At 31.5% G+C, this 21,327-nt stretch overlaps 1 protein-coding gene across 1 annotated transcript in view; it reads right to left on the bottom strand.

The window, feature by feature from the left end:
- Positions 1 to 1,961, bottom strand: part of LOC125842374 (probable inositol transporter 2) — a 27,086-nt gene extending 25,125 nt beyond the window's left edge. Inside the window, 3 exon segments of the mRNA XM_049521652.1 lie at positions 1,093 to 1,121; positions 1,124 to 1,162; positions 1,826 to 1,961. Of these exon segments, the coding sequence (XP_049377609.1) occupies positions 1,093 to 1,121; positions 1,124 to 1,162; positions 1,826 to 1,961 (204 nt within the window).
- Positions 1,962 to 21,327: the final 19,366 nt, after the last annotated feature.

Below are 21,327 nucleotides of genomic sequence, written 5' to 3'. Positions count from 1 at the left end.
TATTATTATTATTATTATTGAACAATTTACACTTTTATTTTTAAATTATATTTCAAAATTGGAAATTTTAAAATTCAAATAGAAAAAACAATTTTCGTGGAAACCAACCAATATGCAATTCAAATTCATTCTTATCCAAATTATAATTTACCTTTTATTTTTAAGTTGTATATTAAAGTAGGAAATTTCAAAATTCAAATTTAAAACAATTTTCATGGAAACTTTAAAAAGAATTAAAAATTAAAAACATGTACCCATGAATTCAATTCAAAATAGTAAGGAAGTTTCGGTTAATTTAAAAGAATTTTAAATTAGAATTTTAAAATCGTAAGGAAGTTTCAATTCGGTTGAATAGGTAGTTTTTATTTTTTAATTGTATTTCAAAAATAGATAATTGAGTTGCTTAAAATTTAAAACTTAAAATAAATTGCTTATTAGTTAATCAATCCTATTCTTTAGCAACGTGAAAATATGGATAGAATTTGCTGACATGTTTTTATTTTATATATTTTTTTAAAAAGTAATATTTCTTTTTTAAACTTAATTTTTAAATACTTAAATTTCAAGATTAATTGTGGCGTTGATACATATGCTGTTTTTCTTCTCCCTTTATTTATAGATAGATTTATACTAAAGTATTTAACTGGATACAAAACTTAAAAGAAAGAAAAAAGGTTATTTAAACTTGTAATTTAGAATAAGCTATTAAATTTTTTGTGAGTACAAATCTTTTATTGAAAGTAAAAAAGAAAGTTTGAAGTTAATTGTTATTAATACATATGATAAGATACTAATTTTTTGAAACTAACTAAAAAGAAAAAATTATCACACAGATTGAAATGAAGAAATAATATAATCAACAATTTTTGTGTGATTATTAATGATAAATAAAAAATTAAAAATAAAATTATTTCTAAATAAAAGAATATAACAATCTTTAAAAATATACTAAATACAAACTACGTCATATAAATTGAAAAAGGGCAAAATTACAATTTAAGAAAAGTAAACATATATTTGTAGATATAATTACTTCAAGGTGACTAGCAAAAACTAAAAATAAATAAGGATAATAGTTGTGTGCAAACAAACCTGTAAGACGGTGTTTTCATCAACATCTTGAAGTCATCTCTAATGTAAAGTAGAGCTCCTGATATCACTCCTATACAACATCACATTAAATAATTAAGCTATATAATATTGGTCAAAATTATTTTATATAGACTTCTTTGTGATATAGTATTTGTTTATTATATTTTGAATAGCATTAGTCAAAATTATGATTCCAACTTTGTCAAGTGACGTATCCTCAACACAACAAGGTGTTGTAGAAAATTAGTGATATTCGACGTCTTGAAAGAATTAAGCCTTTAGTTAGAGTTATGATTCCAACTTTAATTTGTTAAGTGACGGAGGTACGTATACTTGAAAGGATGTCAATTCTCTCTTCGTCAAAATTTACACTGTGCAACTATATAAATATATAACTCTTTAATTTTTATGTAATTTTACTTTTTTACATTTTGATATATCTTAGTCAAAATTGTGACTATGCCACTACTTCTATTATGAGGGGCGTAGCTATGATGTTGTTAGGGTTTTCACCATTATCTGAAAATTATATCGTCTATATAAGTAAAATAATATATGAAGTGATTAAATGACATAATTTCGACACAATAAGGTATTGTAGACTAGTGGTATTCAACGCCTGGAAAGAACTAAGTCTTTTAAGTGTTTTGTGTACCATTTCTAAATATCTTGATAGAATTCTGGATCCACCGCTGCCTAAGCTCAATTAATTTGTAAATAGAGAGTGGGGTACCTGTATCATAGACAAATATAAGGCCACCAATTCCAGCAGAAAAAGCAAGACGAAGAACATAAGGATTCTTCCATGAAAGAGCTAAACATTCTTTAAAAGCTGTTGTATCTGTTCTCTGAGCTACTCCTCCTTCCATCTCCACTCAAATTAATTAAATCAACTTTTTTAAGTTCAATTTAAACACAAACAAGTGAAAAGAAATAGGAAACTAGAAAGTAGTAGAAGAAGATAAATAATAAATTAATAATAAAACTAATTAAGTAGGGGCTTTTAGCAACATGGAAAGTGGAATTATTATGTGTAAGAGATAACCTAACAAGAGAATTTTGTTAAGATTTATAGAGGACAAGAAAACGTGAAACATAAAATAGAGGACGATAAAATTACGTAATACATTAAAAAAGCTAAAAGAGGAGTGGGGAGAAGTGGGGGTTGAAATAGACGGGTTTAAGATTTAAATTTGACTAATTTATTTACTATAGTTTTTAATATTGAATTTATGTCCACTTTAATTTATTTGATCCATTTTGTTTGATAATTCGGTTTTTTAAAAATGATGCTTTTCTGTTTGATCAATTTTTTAATTTCAACTTTTCACGTGATATGTTTAAGACTACAAGATTGAAGGATATTTTGATATTTTTGACACATCTTTAATCTAAAGTCATAAGATTTAAAATTTTCTTTTCTTGAACTTTATTCCAAGTGAAAATAAACCAAACAAATTAAAACAAATATATATATATATATATATATATATATATATATATATATTATTAATTTAAATATAATATTTTTTCAGGAAAAAGACATAAATTTCGACCTATACTTTTCTAAAAAATCGTCTTCACAAACTATCGCGATGACCTATTATATCTATTATTGTTGAAAATGTAATTAATATCGCACAAAAGCTAACGTAAAAATAAAATTAAAATATCCAAAAAAGGCGTGATCAATTCTTATTACTCCCACCATAATTCTTCTAAAAATTCTCTCTAAATTTTGCTCAAATTCAATGATAGTAAATCTAACACCAAATTTTCAGTTGTCCAACCAAGGTTTAATTTTTACAAATAAATATTGATAATTGAATTGTTTTTTTGATGTCTGGTGGTGAAATTGGTTGTTAAGTATGGTGATTTTTTGTGACAGTGATGGTGTGTGCTATTTGATAATGAGTGATGCAATTTTATATATAGTGATGGTGTTGCAATTTTTGATGGTGTAATAGATCGCTACGTTAGTTTGAGTATAACATATGTGTAATAGGTTATCACATTAGTTTGAGTATAAATTTTCAAAACAAATTTAGGGTCTATTTATGTCTTTTTCCTAAATATTCACATCTGTATTCTGCATCAGAAATATTAGATCCAATTGAAGCTAAATTTTAAGGGAAAAATTTTAAAATGTCAATATTTTAGCATTTAATGGGACCTCTTATCAACATTTTCAATATTTGTTAAAAATGTCAATATTTTAGTTTGTTTTTCTTCTTATTTATGTATTTTTTATTTGTTTGAGTTGAAAGAATACAACTATTTAAGGGAAAAAGGACAATATGCCCCCGAACTATCGTAAATGGTATGTCAATACTCTTCGTTATACTTTAAGGTTGTATATACCCTTACCGTTAATATTTTGAGTTGTGTATACCCTCGCGACTAACGGCTGAACACGTGGCTTCATCTCAACGACTGACCCAATTTTTTGTTTATTTTTTACCCAAGATTAAAAAAATCCGCCCCATTTCTATTTTAAACCCACCCGAAAACTTTTTTGAAATAGTTTGAATAACCGCCGTCTCCGGCCCTACTCCGCCCCGATGGAACACTTGTGTTATAATACAGTTAGAGAGAGAAGATGGAGCACCAGGACAATGAATAGATGATGAACATGAGCACGAGGTCTGCACTACTCACATGTCTGTAAACTCCAATCCTAACATAAATTAAGAATTACCCCTTGATCCTTACAGTGCCAAGCCTGATAATCTCTCATTGCACGATATTTTACTTCTTTTCTTTTGTTTTAGAAAAAGGATTAAATGAATCTGTCACTGATGAGTGGATCAAAAAAGAAGAACAAGAAAGATATAGTTCAAATATATTTGAACAAAGTTACAAAATCAAATTCAAAACCTTTCCAACAAGAACAAATTCAGGTGGTTTGATTCATGAAATCCCGTTTAGCGGAGATGATGGAGCATCATCATATCTACTCCCTCACAAAAATTCAACTCATTCTCCCTTGCAATTTAACAAAGAAAACGATGGAGAAGCTTTGAGAATTTTCGGCGATGCATCGTCGCAAGGCATTTCGGTCAATTTCTTGACAAGTTCGTGAAGTTTTGATCTTTGGGGTTTATTTTCCACCCTTTTATCTTCTACATCAAGAAATTTCAGTTCATTCAAACTGCTTGAACTCTGGCAGACAACTATTGGTCATCGACAACGATTTTCCGGTGGTCTTAACAGAGAGGGGTCAATGCCAAGTTGGGAGCCTCTCCAAGGTGGACACAATCCACAAAAAAATCATTGCATTTCATCAAGAGAAACTCACAAATCTCATTTCTAATGATTCAAATGTTTGTGTGAACTTCGGAGAAGAAGGCAGTGACAGCGGCGGTGTCCAATCACAAAATTAACTTGATGGTTTTGTGCACAATCATCCATGAACTCTAAAACACAAAGTCAATGGCTAATGTTAGTGAAAATTTTGGTTTGTGCGATAATTTTTTGAGAATTAACAAAGAGAAGAAGATGGACAATTCCCTGTGTGAAGGGAATTATTATGGAAGATGGATTTTAATTCGGGTTATGGATGGGTTAGTGAAGATGGGTGGGTTTTTTTTATAATTTCGGATTAAAAAAAATAACTATTAGGTAAATTATTGAGATGTAGCCACGTGTCCAGCCGTTAGTCTCAAGGGTATACAAAACCTAAAATATTGACGATAAGGATAAATACAACCTTAAAGTATAACGAAGGGTATTGACATACCATTTACGATAATTTAGGGGTATATTTGTCCTTTTCCCATTATTTAATAACAGAAAGAAGAAAATCATGAGAGAAAATATTTTTTAAAAAGGAACATATCACTCAAAATTCTCATCAGTTACAATTTCAAAAGTAATTGATTGTATTCATTCCAATACGATGATATGTGTATTTGTATTCATTATGATTTTCATGTTTGAGTTTGTATAATAACATTTGTATTTCTTTACTAGTTTGTATTCATTCTAATAGGTATACCAAATGGATTTGTAGTTATTTAGAATGACATTTGTATCCACAAATAAAAATAAAAATAAAATATTTGTATCCATATATACTTATGTAAGCTGTGTTCATTCAGAAAGGATACAACATTGGTTTTGTATATTTTTCAAAAAACGAATATTTTAATTAAAATTCCAACAAATTTATATTCCAATCATCAAAACATACAAATTTACAATCTTATTAACAATCAAAATTTGTATTTCAAAAAATATTGTATTTCATGACAAAAATATGTATTTCTTACAAATGCTGAGTAAAAAAAACAATTAACAAACAAAAATTAATATGAATGCAATTCTGTTGTGAATACAATTTTGCAACCTCCTCCTCCTTCTTCTTCTTCTTCTTCTTCTTCTTCTCCTCCTCCTCCTCCTCCTCCTTCTTCTCTATGTTCCTTTTTTTTTCGATTTTGTTTTCACCAAATTCGAATTCGAATCCGTATTCACTTGTGCATTGGTAACCCTATAAGAAAAATTTGAAATTATTAAATATGAATGTATAAAAAATCAAACAATATATGATGTATGAATGCTAATGTATATTACTAATATCTACTGAATCTCAAATATGTAAACAAACTCACAAAACAATCGAAAAAAGGACAGAAAATCAGAAATACAAAAAATATTTTGTATATTTTTCAAAAACGAATATTTTTCTTAAAATTCCAACAAATTTATATTCCAATCATCAAAACATACAAATTTACAATCTTAGTAACAATCAAAATTTGTATTTAAAAAAATATTGTATTTCATGACAAAAAAATGTATTTCTTACAAATGCTGAGTAAAAAAAATAATTAACAAACAAAAATTAATATGAATACAATTCTGTTGTGAATACAATTTTGCAACCTCCTCCTCCTCCTCCTCCTCCTCCTCCTTCTTCTTCTTCTTCTTCTTCTTCTTCTTCTGCTTCTTCTTCTTCTTCTCCTCCTCCTCCTCCTCCTCCTCTTCCTCCTCCTGCTGCTCCTGCTTCTTCTGCTTCTTCTTCTTCTCCTCCTCCTCCTCCTCCTCCTTCTTCTTCTTCTATGTTCCTTTTTTTCCGATTTTGTTTTCACCAAATCCGAATTCGAATCCGTATTCACTTGTGCATTGGTAACCCTATAAGAAAATTCCTTCTTCTTCTTCTTCTCCTCCTCCTCCTCCTCCTCCTGCTTCTTCTTCTTCTTCTGCTTCTCCTCCTCTTCCTCCTCCTCCTCCTCCTGCTCCTGCTTCTTCTTCTTCTTCTACTTCTTCTTCTTCTCCTCCTCCTCCTCCTCCTCCTCCTCCTCCTCCTTCTTCTTCTATGTTCCTTTTTTTTCGATTTTGTTTTCACCAAATCCGAATTCGAATCTGTATTCACTTGTGCATTGGTAACCCTATAAGAAAATTTTGAAATTTTGAAATATGAATGTATAAAAAATCAAACAATATATGATGTATGAATGCTAATGTATATTACTACAATCTACTGAATCTCAAATATGTAAACAAACTCACAAAACAATCAAAAAAGGACAGAGAATCAGAAATACAAAAAATATTTGGTGAATATGAAAACAAAATCAGAAGAAAACTCACAAAATATTTGGTGACTTCGAAATTACTTTTATCAATTGAGAGATTTCTTGAATTAATTGATAGATTTCTTGAACAAATTGGGAGAAAAAGGAAGAGTTAATTTTTCTTGAACAATGAATGAGAGAAAAATTGGGAAAACGTGAAGAGCGAAAGAGAGAGAATATTGACTTAAGTTAAAACCCAGAAAGAAGGGTACTGGATAATAAAGATATTTTTTTTCTTTTTTACTGGTTAGTGGTGTAGAAATTGATCCAATGTGGGACTGTTTTGAGAAATAAAAGGAAAGGAAAATAGTTATATTAGGATACAAATCATTTTCTAAAATATTGACATTTTGATATTTTTAATAATTATTTTAAGGTGGAGATGTTTTTACTAATTATGTTAGGGATTGCGACTAGTTTGCTAATTTTTCCAAATTTTAATAGGATTTCGAAAGAATCAACAAATACAAAAAAAAAAAAAAAGAAAAAAAAAGTCTTTGTTGCTACTTTTGATCTTCTGATTCACATTTATCGGGTCATTCGTACATTTGCCTCTATTTTCTACTATTTTTTTTGAGCAACTTTCACATATAGCAAACATAAAAAATCATATTTGTATGTTATAACTATAGTTTGCATAATTGCGCTCCATAGCAAACATAAATATGTATATTTCACTATACATATACAAAAGAAAGCAGTTGTATAATTTCGCTATACATATACAAAAGAAAGCAGTTGTATAATTTCGCTATACATATACAAAAGAAAGCAGTTGTATAATCTGCTTTGGTATACATATACAAAAGATCAATTGTATAATCTGTGTTTGTATAAAGCGAGAAAGAGAGAAAGACAAAAGAAAACTGGGCAATGGAAGATTGTATTTGTATAATCATAAGTGTATAAGATGAATATATATGCATTTGTATTTGTATATATAATTTTCTCTCGCTTTATACAAACACAAACGCAATGTATACATTTGTGTTTGTATAAAGTGAGAGAAGCGAGTGAGTCTCACTCGCGAGATCTGGGAGAGGAGAGAGAGGGGAACGAAAATACATGTATATATATAATTTTCTCTCGCTTTATACAAACACAAACACATTTATACATTTACGTTTTTGTATAAAGTGAGAGAGGCGAGTGAACGAGCGAGATTTGGGAGAGTGGCGAGCGAAATCTGGGAGAGGGGAGAAAGGGGAACAAAAATATATGTATATATACAATTTTCTCTCGCTTTATACAAACACAAACGCATTTTATACATTTGCGTTTGTATAAAAGTGAGAGAGGCGAGGGAGAGAATGAGAATGGCGAGCGAGATTCACTAGGAGAGAGGCGATATAGCGACAGTTTGTTATGGGGTACAATTAAATCAAACTATGATTATAACATGTAATTTGAATTAATAGTTTGCTATTATATACAATTTTCCCTTTTTTATTATCCCTCGTATAAATAACTTTTTAAAGAATAAAATTTAAGCATTAATTTATTACTAAAAATAAAAGTCAAAAACTAATCCATTTAAAAGATAAACGAGTAATTTTATGACAATTATGACATTTGGTAAGATTATAAAATGAACAGATTCAAACGAAATGATGGATCAAATGAGTTAAAAACGTGAAAGCACGTATGGTAATTCGATTGGTTTTAAATTTGCTCGGATCAATATAGATTGGTATAAAGATTGATTTCTTATATAATCACTTAATTAATATTTTATTATTTTTTAAAAGATTACCTGTCATTTTAATATTTTAATTTTTTTCAACTAAAATATTGTCTTTCTAAAATATTAATTACTAATTAAATAATTTATCTGAGAAATGAATTCATTGGTCAAATCATATATATATATGCCTCTAATCATATTTCTCTTTTTTGTGATTTTTTGGGATTTTTCCTCATTTTAAAATACATAAAAATATTATGGCTTTATATTTAATTATTTTCTGTCACGATCCAAAAATGGACGTGATGGCACTCGTCTTATCCCACCAAGACGAGTCAGCCTAAAGCTCAGCCTTTACAATAAAATGCGGAAATTTTATAATCAACTCAAAAATACCCCCAAAATTTGGTTGTCACGTGTACAAGCCTCTAAAGTATTACAACTGATTCAAAAGAAAAACACAAGTCTCAAATGACATTGTTTCTAGAATAGAACAAGATCATAATTAAGGAGAAAGAAGGTCCGCTGAAATGACAAGCAGCTAACTCACAAACCTCCACAAGAAGCCTTAGACAAGGAGAAGAGAAAATATTACAAAAGTCCGGGCTAGTAACCTACAAAAAAAATGTAGTTGCAAGGGGTGAGTACCAAACCACGCGGTACTCAGCAAGTAAACCTCTAAACACAAGCTAAGGGGATAGAATACGGGTACTCCTTACACCCCAACCGAACCTCCACAACAACAACATGCATAAAATCAGCCCAACCTAATAGTTCACAATTCACATAACACATTATCTCAACAACAACATTCTAACAATCACATATTCTCAACAACAAGCTCAATATTCATCAATTACAATCTCCACGACTACAACTTGCTTAAAACCAGCCCAACCTAACAATTCACATAGCACATATCTCAACAACAACACTCTAACAATTACATATCCTCAACAATATATAAGCTCAATATTCACCAATCAAAGTTCCACAGAAATGCACTCACAAGATCAGCAAAACACAATATCAAGTTCAGTAATGATAAATATGTGCAATGCAATAGAATGTAATGTCAAGTATAGTGATGCATGTCTGACCTAGTGATACACACCCGCTGTCTCTCAGTCCGGGACCCATGGGTGACATATCTGTCCATGCATCCATCGCGGCGCACGATACGTCCCTCGATATATAGTATCCATCGCGGTGCGCGATACGTCCCTTGAAAAATAGTATCCATCGCGGCGCGCGATACGTCCCTCGAAATGGTATATCCTCTTATCACATAACACTTATGACAACTATGTCTCAGAACCAATGCAAATGACATGTTCACACAAATAATGAGGAGATGACCATTTTCATAACAATACACAATTCACAACAATACAACCGTGATACAACATCAACAATGATTCAACAAGCCATTCAACCCAGTCTCAAACATCACACATCAACAATTAAACACATTGCCTTTTATTACCCCTTTTTCATCATTAGAAAATAATCAATATATACAAGTCAACCCATCACCAAGTCTCATTACCCCCAAACACATATCACAAGGAAATACACGAATTCCATACACTTAACAAGGGTTTGGAAATCCACTTGCCTCAAATAGTCAAACAATCATTCCGAGACTTGAGTCTTCCCTTTCGTTGAACTTCCAACTCAAAGCAATCTATTCACATTTATAATCACAATAGGATTTCAAAACTAACCACACTCAAATTACTAAAGGTCTAGCCTAGACCCAAAAAGTCACTCAATTTATAATCAAGTTCCTAATCTTGGTGCCAATTAAAATGTCAACTCTCATGTTTTCCGAATTTCAAGCCTAGAATTAAGTCATAATTTCTCCAAACACTACAACCCTAATAGCTTTCATATAATATAATACACTTAATATTTAATTAAGTATCTCAATATATCATAACTTGAATAATTATGTGATAATAAAATAAGAATTAATAAATATGAGAACCACTGATTACGAAACCAGTGATGGAATCGCATAAGCCAAGGAACCCAACGCCTCGCCTGTCACTTCCACACGAGACAAAACTCAATTTCAACTATATGTAGCCAATAATCAGTCAAACATTATTTTCTCATTAGCCCTCAATAAATGACCTTGATTTTCCAATTCAAATCATAATTTGCAGTCATTAATGTACTATAAAAGACTATGTTGTTCACCATTATAATAATAACAATAATATACTCCATTCCATACACACAATTGCATATATTTGACATGGTTACATATTACCTGGACATGAAGTATTCTCCAGTCGGTAGCAGCTTTATGTAGGTAAGTCTGACTCCTTTTCTTTTCTTAAATTATGAACCAAAAATTCTTTAACCCTAATAATTTATTTTCCTATATGGGTCCAGTGTTATATGGTATTAACCAAATTATAAACTTAACCCATTAAGTATTAACTAAAATTAGATATTTAATAATTAACCATCAATTAATTAACTTTAGTTAAACGAATATTCAAAATTTCCGAAAATACATTTCCTCACTAAAGAAAAAACATAAAACTAACATTTATGCCCACTAAAAGTAATCAGTTGCTCGCCATTAACTTATGGAAAAAAAAAACCAATAACTCACCATTAATGTTGCCCAAAACTTTCTAGCGGAAAAAGAAAAACTCTTTCTCCTTCCCTATAATTAACATTTATATTTATTAAAAGGTATTGATGTTTCATTAATATTAAATAGTAAACATTAGTGTTGCACGATTTTTTTGCCCAGAAAACCCGATTTCAATCCCCATCTCCTTTCCACTAATTAATATTTATTAAAAGATATTAAATGTTGCACTTCTTCAAATTCTGGGTCTCAATAAACTTGTAGTATAAATTTAGGAATAAAGCTTCAACAGCCCCATGTGCTAGGTAAAAAACTCATGATTCAATATTTCATCAGGTAATTCTAATTATTATTTTTATTGGATAATTGTATCAACAAACTTATTAGTGATTATACATGGTTCTAGGTGATACTATGATCTCTTCTTAAAATTTTCTTATGCATGGACGTTTATTGTTATGAATTCTAAGTAATATATTCATTCTTTGATTGTTAAGTATAATTTTTACTGAGTTTGTTCCATCATTTGTAGAAAGTGAAAAGAAAAATGTATCAACAAGCTACAACAACTATTCAAATGGACTTCTTATCAAACTACTTATTCTGAGTATCTCAAATATATCTTTTTGATTATGCTTCTAGATATAACTATTTAAATATTTATAAGATGCAATTTTACTTAATACATGTGGTATATTTGTTTTGTTTCTTTTAATTTGTTGGCTTAATTTTCTTTTTTTGTTCATTATTTTATATAAGATTTTTTTCTTCTTTGTGTGTTTTCGTAGATGATTACAAAAATAATAATTGTTCATAAATAAGAACGTTGAATGAAAACTGATCTCTCATCGCGTATAAGCTTTAGGTTATTATTGTTTTCATTGATATTATTTCTCACAACATTTAGATATCCGAATGCTTGATCTTAATTAGTTTTAAAAAATAATGTGAATAAAATTATATTTTCTTATGCACAAAATTGATTGACTGAGAAATGAAATCAAACTTAATTTTGACATATTTAAAGTTTCAAATTTAGTTCGAATTACGTTGACTATCTATTTTTAAATTTGAATAATCACGTTTTAGTATGAGTTGAATTTGTATTTGTCTTTTACATGAGTGATTTGAATATAAGTTATTATCAATAGTTTAGCAAATAAAAAAAACTTGAATTGAATTAGCACCATAATTTTCTAATTTATCCAAATATATGATAGCTTGAAATTTAAAATTAATATCTAATGCGAATAAAATTATATTTTCTTACGCACGAGATTGATTGGCTGAGAAATGAAATCAAACTTAATTTTCGCATATTTAAAGTTTCAAATTTAGTTCGAATTAAAAAGAGTGAATTACGTTGTACTGACTATTTTTAAATTCGAATAATTACGTTTTAGAATGAGTTGAATTTGTATTTGTCTTTTACATGAGTGATTTGAATATAAGTTATTATCAATAGTTTAACAAATAAAAAAAAACTTGAATTGAATTAGCACCACAATTTTTTAATTTATCCAAATATATGATAGCTTGAAGTTTAAAATTAATATCTATATATATTTATATATAGTTGGTCATAGACAAAGCGATGTTACAACTCTATTCTTAATAACCATATTTTTCTTTTTTTTTCCCCTCAATTTTTACCATTTTCTTATTTTGGTAACCTGTGTTTGTTATTAAAAAAAAAACAAAAGTCACTACATCAAATATTTCTCCTGACTATATGCTACTCATTTATTTCCAATTACTCACTATTAACTACCAACTTATTATATTCAAGTCTCTTTAATGTGTTGATACCTATTATTTTAATTTAAAATTTTAACATCAATTAAATAATTACTTAATTGATTATGGGAAGATAATTACTATAAAAGATGACGAAAGATGAAAGACGTTAGATTTCGAATAAGTAATGAGAATATTAAAGTAAAAAAATGTATTAAAATTTTGATAACAATCTTTGAATAACAACAAGAATTAGGAAAACAAGAAAATAATAAAATAAAATAAATAAATAAATATAGAAAGGATCGAAAGAAATAATGGTCTAGAAAACTAAAAAGAGGAAGTAGAATAAGAGAGGAAAAGAAAACGGAGATAATCAAGAAGAAAATAATGAAAACTTGAGGGAAAGTAACCTATTTTCTAAACTAGAGCTTATTATTTAGGGTATGAACAAATAAGGAGGAGATTAGATACGAGAATCAAAAAAAAAAGATTTTGAAAAAACTAATAATTAAAAAACGACATTAAAATACAATTCATTTCTACTTATATCTACCTTTACTTTTCATTTCATGCTTTACTTTATTTTATTAGAATACATTTTTTAATTTATATTATTGATTTTGTAAGGATATATATGAAATTATGGATGTATGTTATTATTTCGATTAAATTTTAATAAGTTTATTTCTAAATTTATAAATAGTTTTTATGGCCGCGCGAAGCGCGAAAATGTTCACTTGTATATAAATGTAATGGGTTATTGTCCGGTTCACCTAGCTCAAGACAATTTCTCAGTGCACCATATACACAATTTTTTTCTACTTATCCATTTATTTCATTATTTACTTATTTATATTACTAGAAAATTTGACTAACATATATAGTAGAGTAGAGTACTATATCTAGTTTAGGCATTGAAATAGCAAGTTGAGATTCTATTAGGTGATACTAGGATAATCTATTTCAATCCAAAAATTTTGAGTTGTCATCAATGATATCACTCGCTCTACTAGTCAAACTTTGGGACATTACTTATACCCTGCCTAATTTTGACTAATATTTTGGTTGAGAAAATTTTAAAATTCGAAACTTTACATAAATTTGTGCATGAATACAAGTGAAATGAGAACAAATGAATATAAGTAATATAAGTATGAATGAACATAAGTGAAATTAAAGTGAATGAATACAATTTTTTTTTTTTTTTTGCATATTTTGTTGTTTGTATCTTTGTATACACGCGAACCGTATTTGTCAAGACAGACTGATGTTAACTCCTTAGCGTCTGTTGATTTTGATAAATGACACCTAAATATTCAGTCATACTCTTCGCAAGAAAACACATCAATAACAAAGGAAACCAAATATAAAGCATAAATGTCAAAATAAAGATATGTCCTGATCTTTAAAATCAATCAGAGATTCCAGAATCAATCAACCAAATCATGATTAATCAGAGATTCCAAAAATCAATCAAGTAGATCATGATTGATATGAGAAAACAAATATCCAGCCAAGATTCAAGCAAGCTACAAAAGGAAGGAAGAATCACCAATCCAGCAAGAATCAAGCAAGCTACCAAAGGAAGAAAGAAAAACAAATCAGGCGAAGAATCAAGTAGATCGTCACCAAGAAGAAAGCAATTATGTCATGCACATATCTGATATGGACATGACTTAGCTAATCGCCTCAATCAAGGGATCCCTCAACATCCTTGATTGAGATAAACTCTCTTGGGTTTTCCTTACAAGAGCATCAACCTATCTATATAAACCTCCCTTAGTGTTAGTTGTGAAGTACGCACTACACTTGAGCTTATATTGTAATCTTCTTTTATCTTTCATAAAACTTTGTACACACTTGAGTTAACAATTGAAAAGAAATTAAAAGAGAAAGAAAGATATAAGTGTAGGTTATACAAGTAGAGGTTGTGTCAAAGAAGAAGATTTGATTTGCATATCTGACAAGGCTCTCAACTGTAACATTCTGTAACACCTAAGTTCTCAACAAGCTCTTAAGGAACCCTTGTAACCCAAGGGGACTGGAAGTAGGCACCACATCGGTGTTCCGAACCAGTATAAAATATGACATAATACATAAATAGGATCTTTAACTTGGCATCAATTAACAACTATGACCCTAAACTTTGCCAATGCACAAGTAGGCACTTTAACTATCACAAATTTTAACAATTAAACACTCGTATATCACAGGCAAAGTGCACGATATTGTAACGACCCGGGGTTATCCCCTAGACGAAACACGATGTACTTGACCCCAAAAGGGTCTCATCCAATCCCTTAACATAATCATAGACATAAGGATTAAAATAATGCGGAATTTAAAACTTTTTACAATAGACATCATTTCATAAAAGACACATAAGAGTCTAGACTTTGTCTCAATCACCATCTAATACAATACAGAGTCAATAAGGGTCACAACCCTTTATACAACATAGTCTCAAATATAGGAAATACAAAGAAACTAGACATGAATGATGGCTTGTCCTCGGACCATGAGGACTCACCAAGCTTGGAGAATAGTCAATCCAAGTTGTACTCAAGTGAAGAAGTGTGTCTCAATGATCGGAACCTACACTTACAGAAAATGGAGAAATATGGGTTTGCACATAAGTACTAAGTATGGAAGCCATGCATAAAAATCCTTAAAATAAGCATAAAAGGGACATTTAGTTGAAATCATGCATTTATCGAGTTTAAAAGCCATAATGCTATAAAGAAACATAAGTCAAACATATCATAAGCAACCCAAAGCTATACTTGTGCAATGCCAAGGCAAGATCCCATAACCCTACCAAATGCTAAGTACCACTTATAAGTCACCAACATCATACATATCATGTCTTAACCTCATTCATAACCAATACTCATATTCAAGGAAGCATTCATACTCATAATTTGTAACAAGTAAAGTCAATCTTAACAACCATACATATCATACATACATAATTCATAAGTCTTCATAGCATAAAAGAACCTCACTACAATCCCCTCTTAAGGCCCACTTGTGCAATGCATAAATTGGAAGCCGGACTTTCTAGCGTAAAAGCTTCCATCTCATTTTCATATACACTCGGTGCTAAGCATAACACCGTTTAAAAGTCATATTAAGTCTTTACTTAAGTTCATGTTCATAGAAGAATGCCCTAGGCACTCATGTCAATATAGTATCATAATTGCTCATGGATTCATTAGGTGAGAATGTCCTTTCAACCTTAGAATCATCAATATGTGAGTAAACCTTTCACATCGTATTCATAGTGTGTTCATGAGAATAGCCTTTCATTCTACACAACACTACTATCATAATAATAGACATAGCATACATAGTCATGTGTAAGGGTAGGGGAGAATAATCTTACAAATATACCACAAATACACAATAGTCATAGGATCATCACTATCTAAGTGAATCATGAATTCATATACAATCCTTATCAACATATACAACCCTAACAAGTTGCCTATGCATCAAGATCAACCCTAACTTCTAGAATTACCACATTAGATGGAGGGATATCATGATTCAACCACTCAATAAATTTAAACATAGTAAATTATCAAGCTTCCATGATCAATCAAACCACACCTTAGTTCATAATTTAGAAAGATGGGGGAATCAGGGATCCACGGGAGATTTTTCATCATAATTCAACAATACTCCAACATTCCAATCATAAATCATCATAATTAACCATAATAAACCATAATTAAACAATTGAAATCATTTTGGAAGGAGACCCATGACATAGAATGAAACCCTAGGTTATTTTGGGGTAATTGGAAGTCTTAAAAACATAGTTTGAAGGGGCTCTGTGGGGGATAGCTACCCAAAGATGAAAATAATCTATACCTTAGGTTTATTTACACAATAAATTAGAGAAGAAAGGATGTTTCTTGAACCCCTATCTTGACCTTGTTCTTGCTCTTTAATGGAGTCTTAGAGAGAGAAAGTTTGGAGAGGTTTTGATTTGGTTTTGGGAATTTATGTTAATGACTTTAGATGGGTTATTTTAGGTGGAAAAAAAATACTTATATAGTCCTTTAAAATAAGCTTAAAAATGACACCACATAACTATTAATTAATTAGGAAATTACTAAAGAACCCCTGGACCCAACTACCAAAAGGCAGTTTCATGGGTGATCCATACTTGAGGACCCACGAACCATGGGTAGGACCACGGCCCGTGCTGGTCATCCGTGGTTTGCTTCAGAGAGTGGGGAGGGCCTGGGGAGGACCAGGGGAGGCCAAGCCTCGACCCACGACACCCCACCTACGGGGCGTGGATCCACCCACGATTCGTGGGTGCCCATTCGTAGGTCCTGCTGTTTTTGACAGCTTTTTGGGCCTTCTCTTGGGTCATCCTAAAGGACCCTTAGGGGGGGGTCATTCCTTGATGTTTAGGTCCTAAAACATTTTTACTATATAGGGGAGGTTATTTTACGACTCTTGACTTCACGTTTGACCCCATTTATGCTGTTAGACTACATGTTAGGCTCTAGCTTAGGTCATTAGATTTCTGGGGTGTTACAGATATACAAATACTTCTACGTGTCTGCCAACTAATTAGAATAAATACACGTGGATTTTTTGATTAAAAAAATGAAAATAAAACAAAATAAATATCAATTAACAACTTTGACCATATGCTTAGAACAGAGAACAACGTTTCCTCTTTCTTCTCTACAAAACCCTAACCCTAAGTTCCTACATTTCATCCTTTGAATCAAAGGTAAAATTGTGCTAAAAATTCACGTACTTGGATGTCTATCTATTCTTCTTCCTCAATTTAGTCGAGGTATGTTTAATTTTCCCATATGAAATTTCATTTTTGATAATTTTATATAAAAATTAGGATTTTTTTACCACAACTATAAATTTGCTCTTTTTTCACAGTATTGAACATATGGGTCACATTATCACTGTTTTTCACCATGGAAGTAGCGTCAATATGTTTCAAAATTGGACAATATTATATTTAACATAGATACGGACCACTTCTCTTTGACCGAAATGAAATCTTATGCAAAAGATGCTAGGTATGATGACTTTGAAGCTTTTTATGTTGAAGACCCTACTACCCATATATTTGTGAAGTTAGAAAGTGATAGTCAACTATACAACTGTGTTAAAGAATTATGGAGTGGGTCCTATTTTAATTTGTATCTGAAGCATGTGATTGTTGAAGAAGGGGCCCCACTACTAGCACTGTCTTATGAACATTTTCTGGTGAAAAAAATATTCAAGAATTGGGGGATTCCTCTAGAGCTTCACATCCTGAGGATGGTATAAATGGGACCTTAAATGAGGGAGATGGTGATGATAATGGCGAAGAAAATACCGACTCTCTTGACTTTAAAGAGGAAGATTTAGATGGAGTTCCGGATGAGGATGATGATGAAGTTGATGAAGAATTGAGAGCCTTCAGAGAAAATTTGAGACAAGAAAAGAGGAATGAAGCTGCAAAGCCAAAAGAGAGAATTAAAAAATCTTCCAAGAATCAAGAGGTTGAGCTTGGAGAAGCTGGCATAGAAAAGGGATTTGACGATATAATAATGAATAAGGCAACTAAGTATATTGGTAGGTAATGAAGAGTTTATTTATTCATCAATGAACCAAGTGAAGATAGTGATGAAGAGCTAGATGATTAAGCACAACTAGGTGTTGATTTACCTTCAAGAAGAAAAATAAAAAAATTGATGTAAGATAATGTAACGAATTGTTCCCGTCGTTATAGAAAAGACAACAGAGAAAATTTTTGGGCCTGAAAACTTTTTCGTAGTAACTTGGAATTTCTCAACCTAGTCCAGATTTGAACGATATCGGAGTCAGTAAGGTCTAGGAAAATCTGGTCATAATTGGGCGATCTTAACTATGATTTTGATCATGTGAGTAGATAGCTAAGACTTTAAGGAACCCGTGGCACTTTACCGAATTGAATTCGGGTGAGTGGAACTCTCGAAAATGAGCTTAGCGTTAACAGATAGTTTATGAGTGTCATGGGTTGAAGGTGTATTGTGAAATGGGAGTTTGGAACTCTTAAATCGACTCAATGGTTTCGTACAAGCCACTATGGCAGGATGGGGGCCGCTCTAGCGGGTTAGTCGGGAATTAAGTCAGAAATAAACGCCAAAAATGTTTTATTCTGCACTTTTTGACTTTGAGAGCCAAAGAACGACCCCAGATGTTTTCTTAACAGTTTTCCACCATTCATGATGCTAAAGGTAAGGTTTTCCCTCATCGAATCCATTTTTTGATTCGTAGAACTTAGTTTTGTGGGTAATTATTGTTGAGGAAGGGTTTTGGAACTGTTTGGATGGTGACAAAATCTCTAATTTGGATATTGGGATCATGAGATTGATCTAGGGTTGATAGTGTTAACTTTAATCCGGGTAATTAGATATCGTTTATTGATTCCCGTGTTATATTGATTGTTGTAGACCAATGATGAGTCCACGATTTGAACTCATTTAGGGCTTTATTTGGATAGATTTAGTGTCCTTAAATGCTCATTTGTGCCAATAATTGATGTAAAACCCTTGATTTCTAGGTATTTGGATTGAAGAACAAAGCATGGACACTAATTTGCAAAAAGGAACGAAGCGATCTAAAAGAACGAAGAAATGAAAGCCTGGTGAGTGCCAAATTCCTTTGGCGAGTCACCGAATGGCCATTAGCTCGCCTAAAGTTCCACTGTGCCAAGCCCTAAAAGAGAAAATCAAGTCAGCGAGAGAAATGAGCAGTCGGCGAGTTACTGAGTGGTTTCGCGATGCAGTGTTGGATCGCCCAAAGTTACAGAACTTGAAGATGTTGAAGGCCAAAGCAAAAAGGCGATGGAACTGACTAAAGGGCGGATCGCCGAGCTGATCGGTGAGCCCGACTTACTGCGCCAAATGGTCCTTCACAACATATTTTTGGTGACTATAAATACGTTTTTGAACATTTAGTTTAGTATTATTATTGATTTGGATATCATGATATCAGTTATCAGAATTATCTTTCACATTGAACTCTCAAAATAAAGACTAAGTTTTCCTTAGCTTTGAAGAATTGAAGTTTTCCATTTTTGAGAAATTGGAAGTGGGTTTTTGAGATTCTTCAATTTGGACCTTTGTAAAGACTAAATTATTCTTACCTAGTTGATGGAAACACAATTTGGTAATGATTTTTATCTTTTTATGATGTCTAGCTTAAACCCCAATTCTTGGGATGTGATTAGGTGATTATGGGTTGATTTAGCTGCTGGGTATTGCTAATTGTTAGTTTAAATTCTGTTTAGAAGTGATTTCAATCATTAATTGTGGTTAAAATTAAAGCATTGTAGTTGCAAATGTAGTTCTACCTTTGTGTTTTTGGCTTTCTCGAGAGAGTGAATCCTAAACCCTTTTCCACACATTCATCTCTAGAGAAAGAATGGACTAAGGCGTAGGCTGTTCTTAATTGCTTGCTTGTTGGTGTTCGAGAAAAATCGACTTTATTCGGGGTAAATTGTTCTAGAGAAAGTTTACCTCCTCTATAGTCTAGCCTATTCACTAATTTACAGTTATTTTCTAATAATTGCAATTACCTATTTGTCTACATTAGCCTATAATCGAATCACATCCCAAAAACCCGTCTCATTATTGTTAATTTTGTGTTGTTTGCTGCTGTTGTAGTTGATAATTACAATCAAAATCCCCCTGTTATTTGACATTTGTGTCACCCCCTGATTTGAAGTATGTTTTTATTCGACAATTTCTATTCATATGATTGACTTGAGCATATTCATACTTTCCTATTGAATCTTAAACATGTACCACTCTCTGTGGGATTCGACCCCAACTCATTTAGTTGGGTTATATACCAACTAACGATCGTTGACGCTTAGAATCAGATGAAGTGTCTTTGATAACGTTATTCAATCAAAATGGTGACGCTGTCGGGGATGTATCGTTGGTTAAGATTCTTTAGTTAAGTTGAATTTTGTTCTTGTTAGTTATAGTTGAATCTACTTATTTTTAGTGGTGGTTTGCTTGTGGCTTGCTGAGCAGAGAAATTAAGCATATCTGATAGCAACGGTGACTGAATGGATCACCCCCCTTTGAGCTTGATGATTCTTAGGGATGACATCCTAACATTCAAGCAATTGGAGGGTGAGACCATTTATGAGTTGTGGCAAAGATTTAAAGCCCTATTGCAGCAGTGCCCAACTCATGAAATTCCAGATAGAATGCTTCTAGAATGCTTCTATAGAGGTCTTGGTCCGGAGAATAGAGAAGTGGTTGACCAAAATTATCCGGGTGGTCTCATATGACTACCCTATGCAATAGCAGCCCAGCTCCTTGATCACATGGCCAAGACCAACAAAGAGATTGAGAAGGACTAGATTTTGGCCGCACTGTTGACTCAACTGGATCTCGTGGCCAAAAAGATTATGGAATTGGAAGTACCGGAAAAAAAGAAAGACCGGTACATTCCACCTCACAAGCGTATCAAGCCCAAGCAATATGAGGGTGGACAGATAGGAGAGATACTCTCACTCATTCTCCATAAAGTCGAAGAACACCACAAAGTGTCACAATTGAATTAGATGACTGCTTCTTATTCCATATCTATTCAGC

This window comes from Solanum stenotomum, chromosome 10, assembly GCF_019186545.1.
Source record: "Solanum stenotomum isolate F172 chromosome 10, ASM1918654v1, whole genome shotgun sequence".
Lineage (NCBI taxonomy): Eukaryota > Viridiplantae > Streptophyta > Magnoliopsida > Solanales > Solanaceae > Solanum > Solanum stenotomum.
This window is presented reverse-complemented; position numbering and strand designations above follow the sequence as displayed.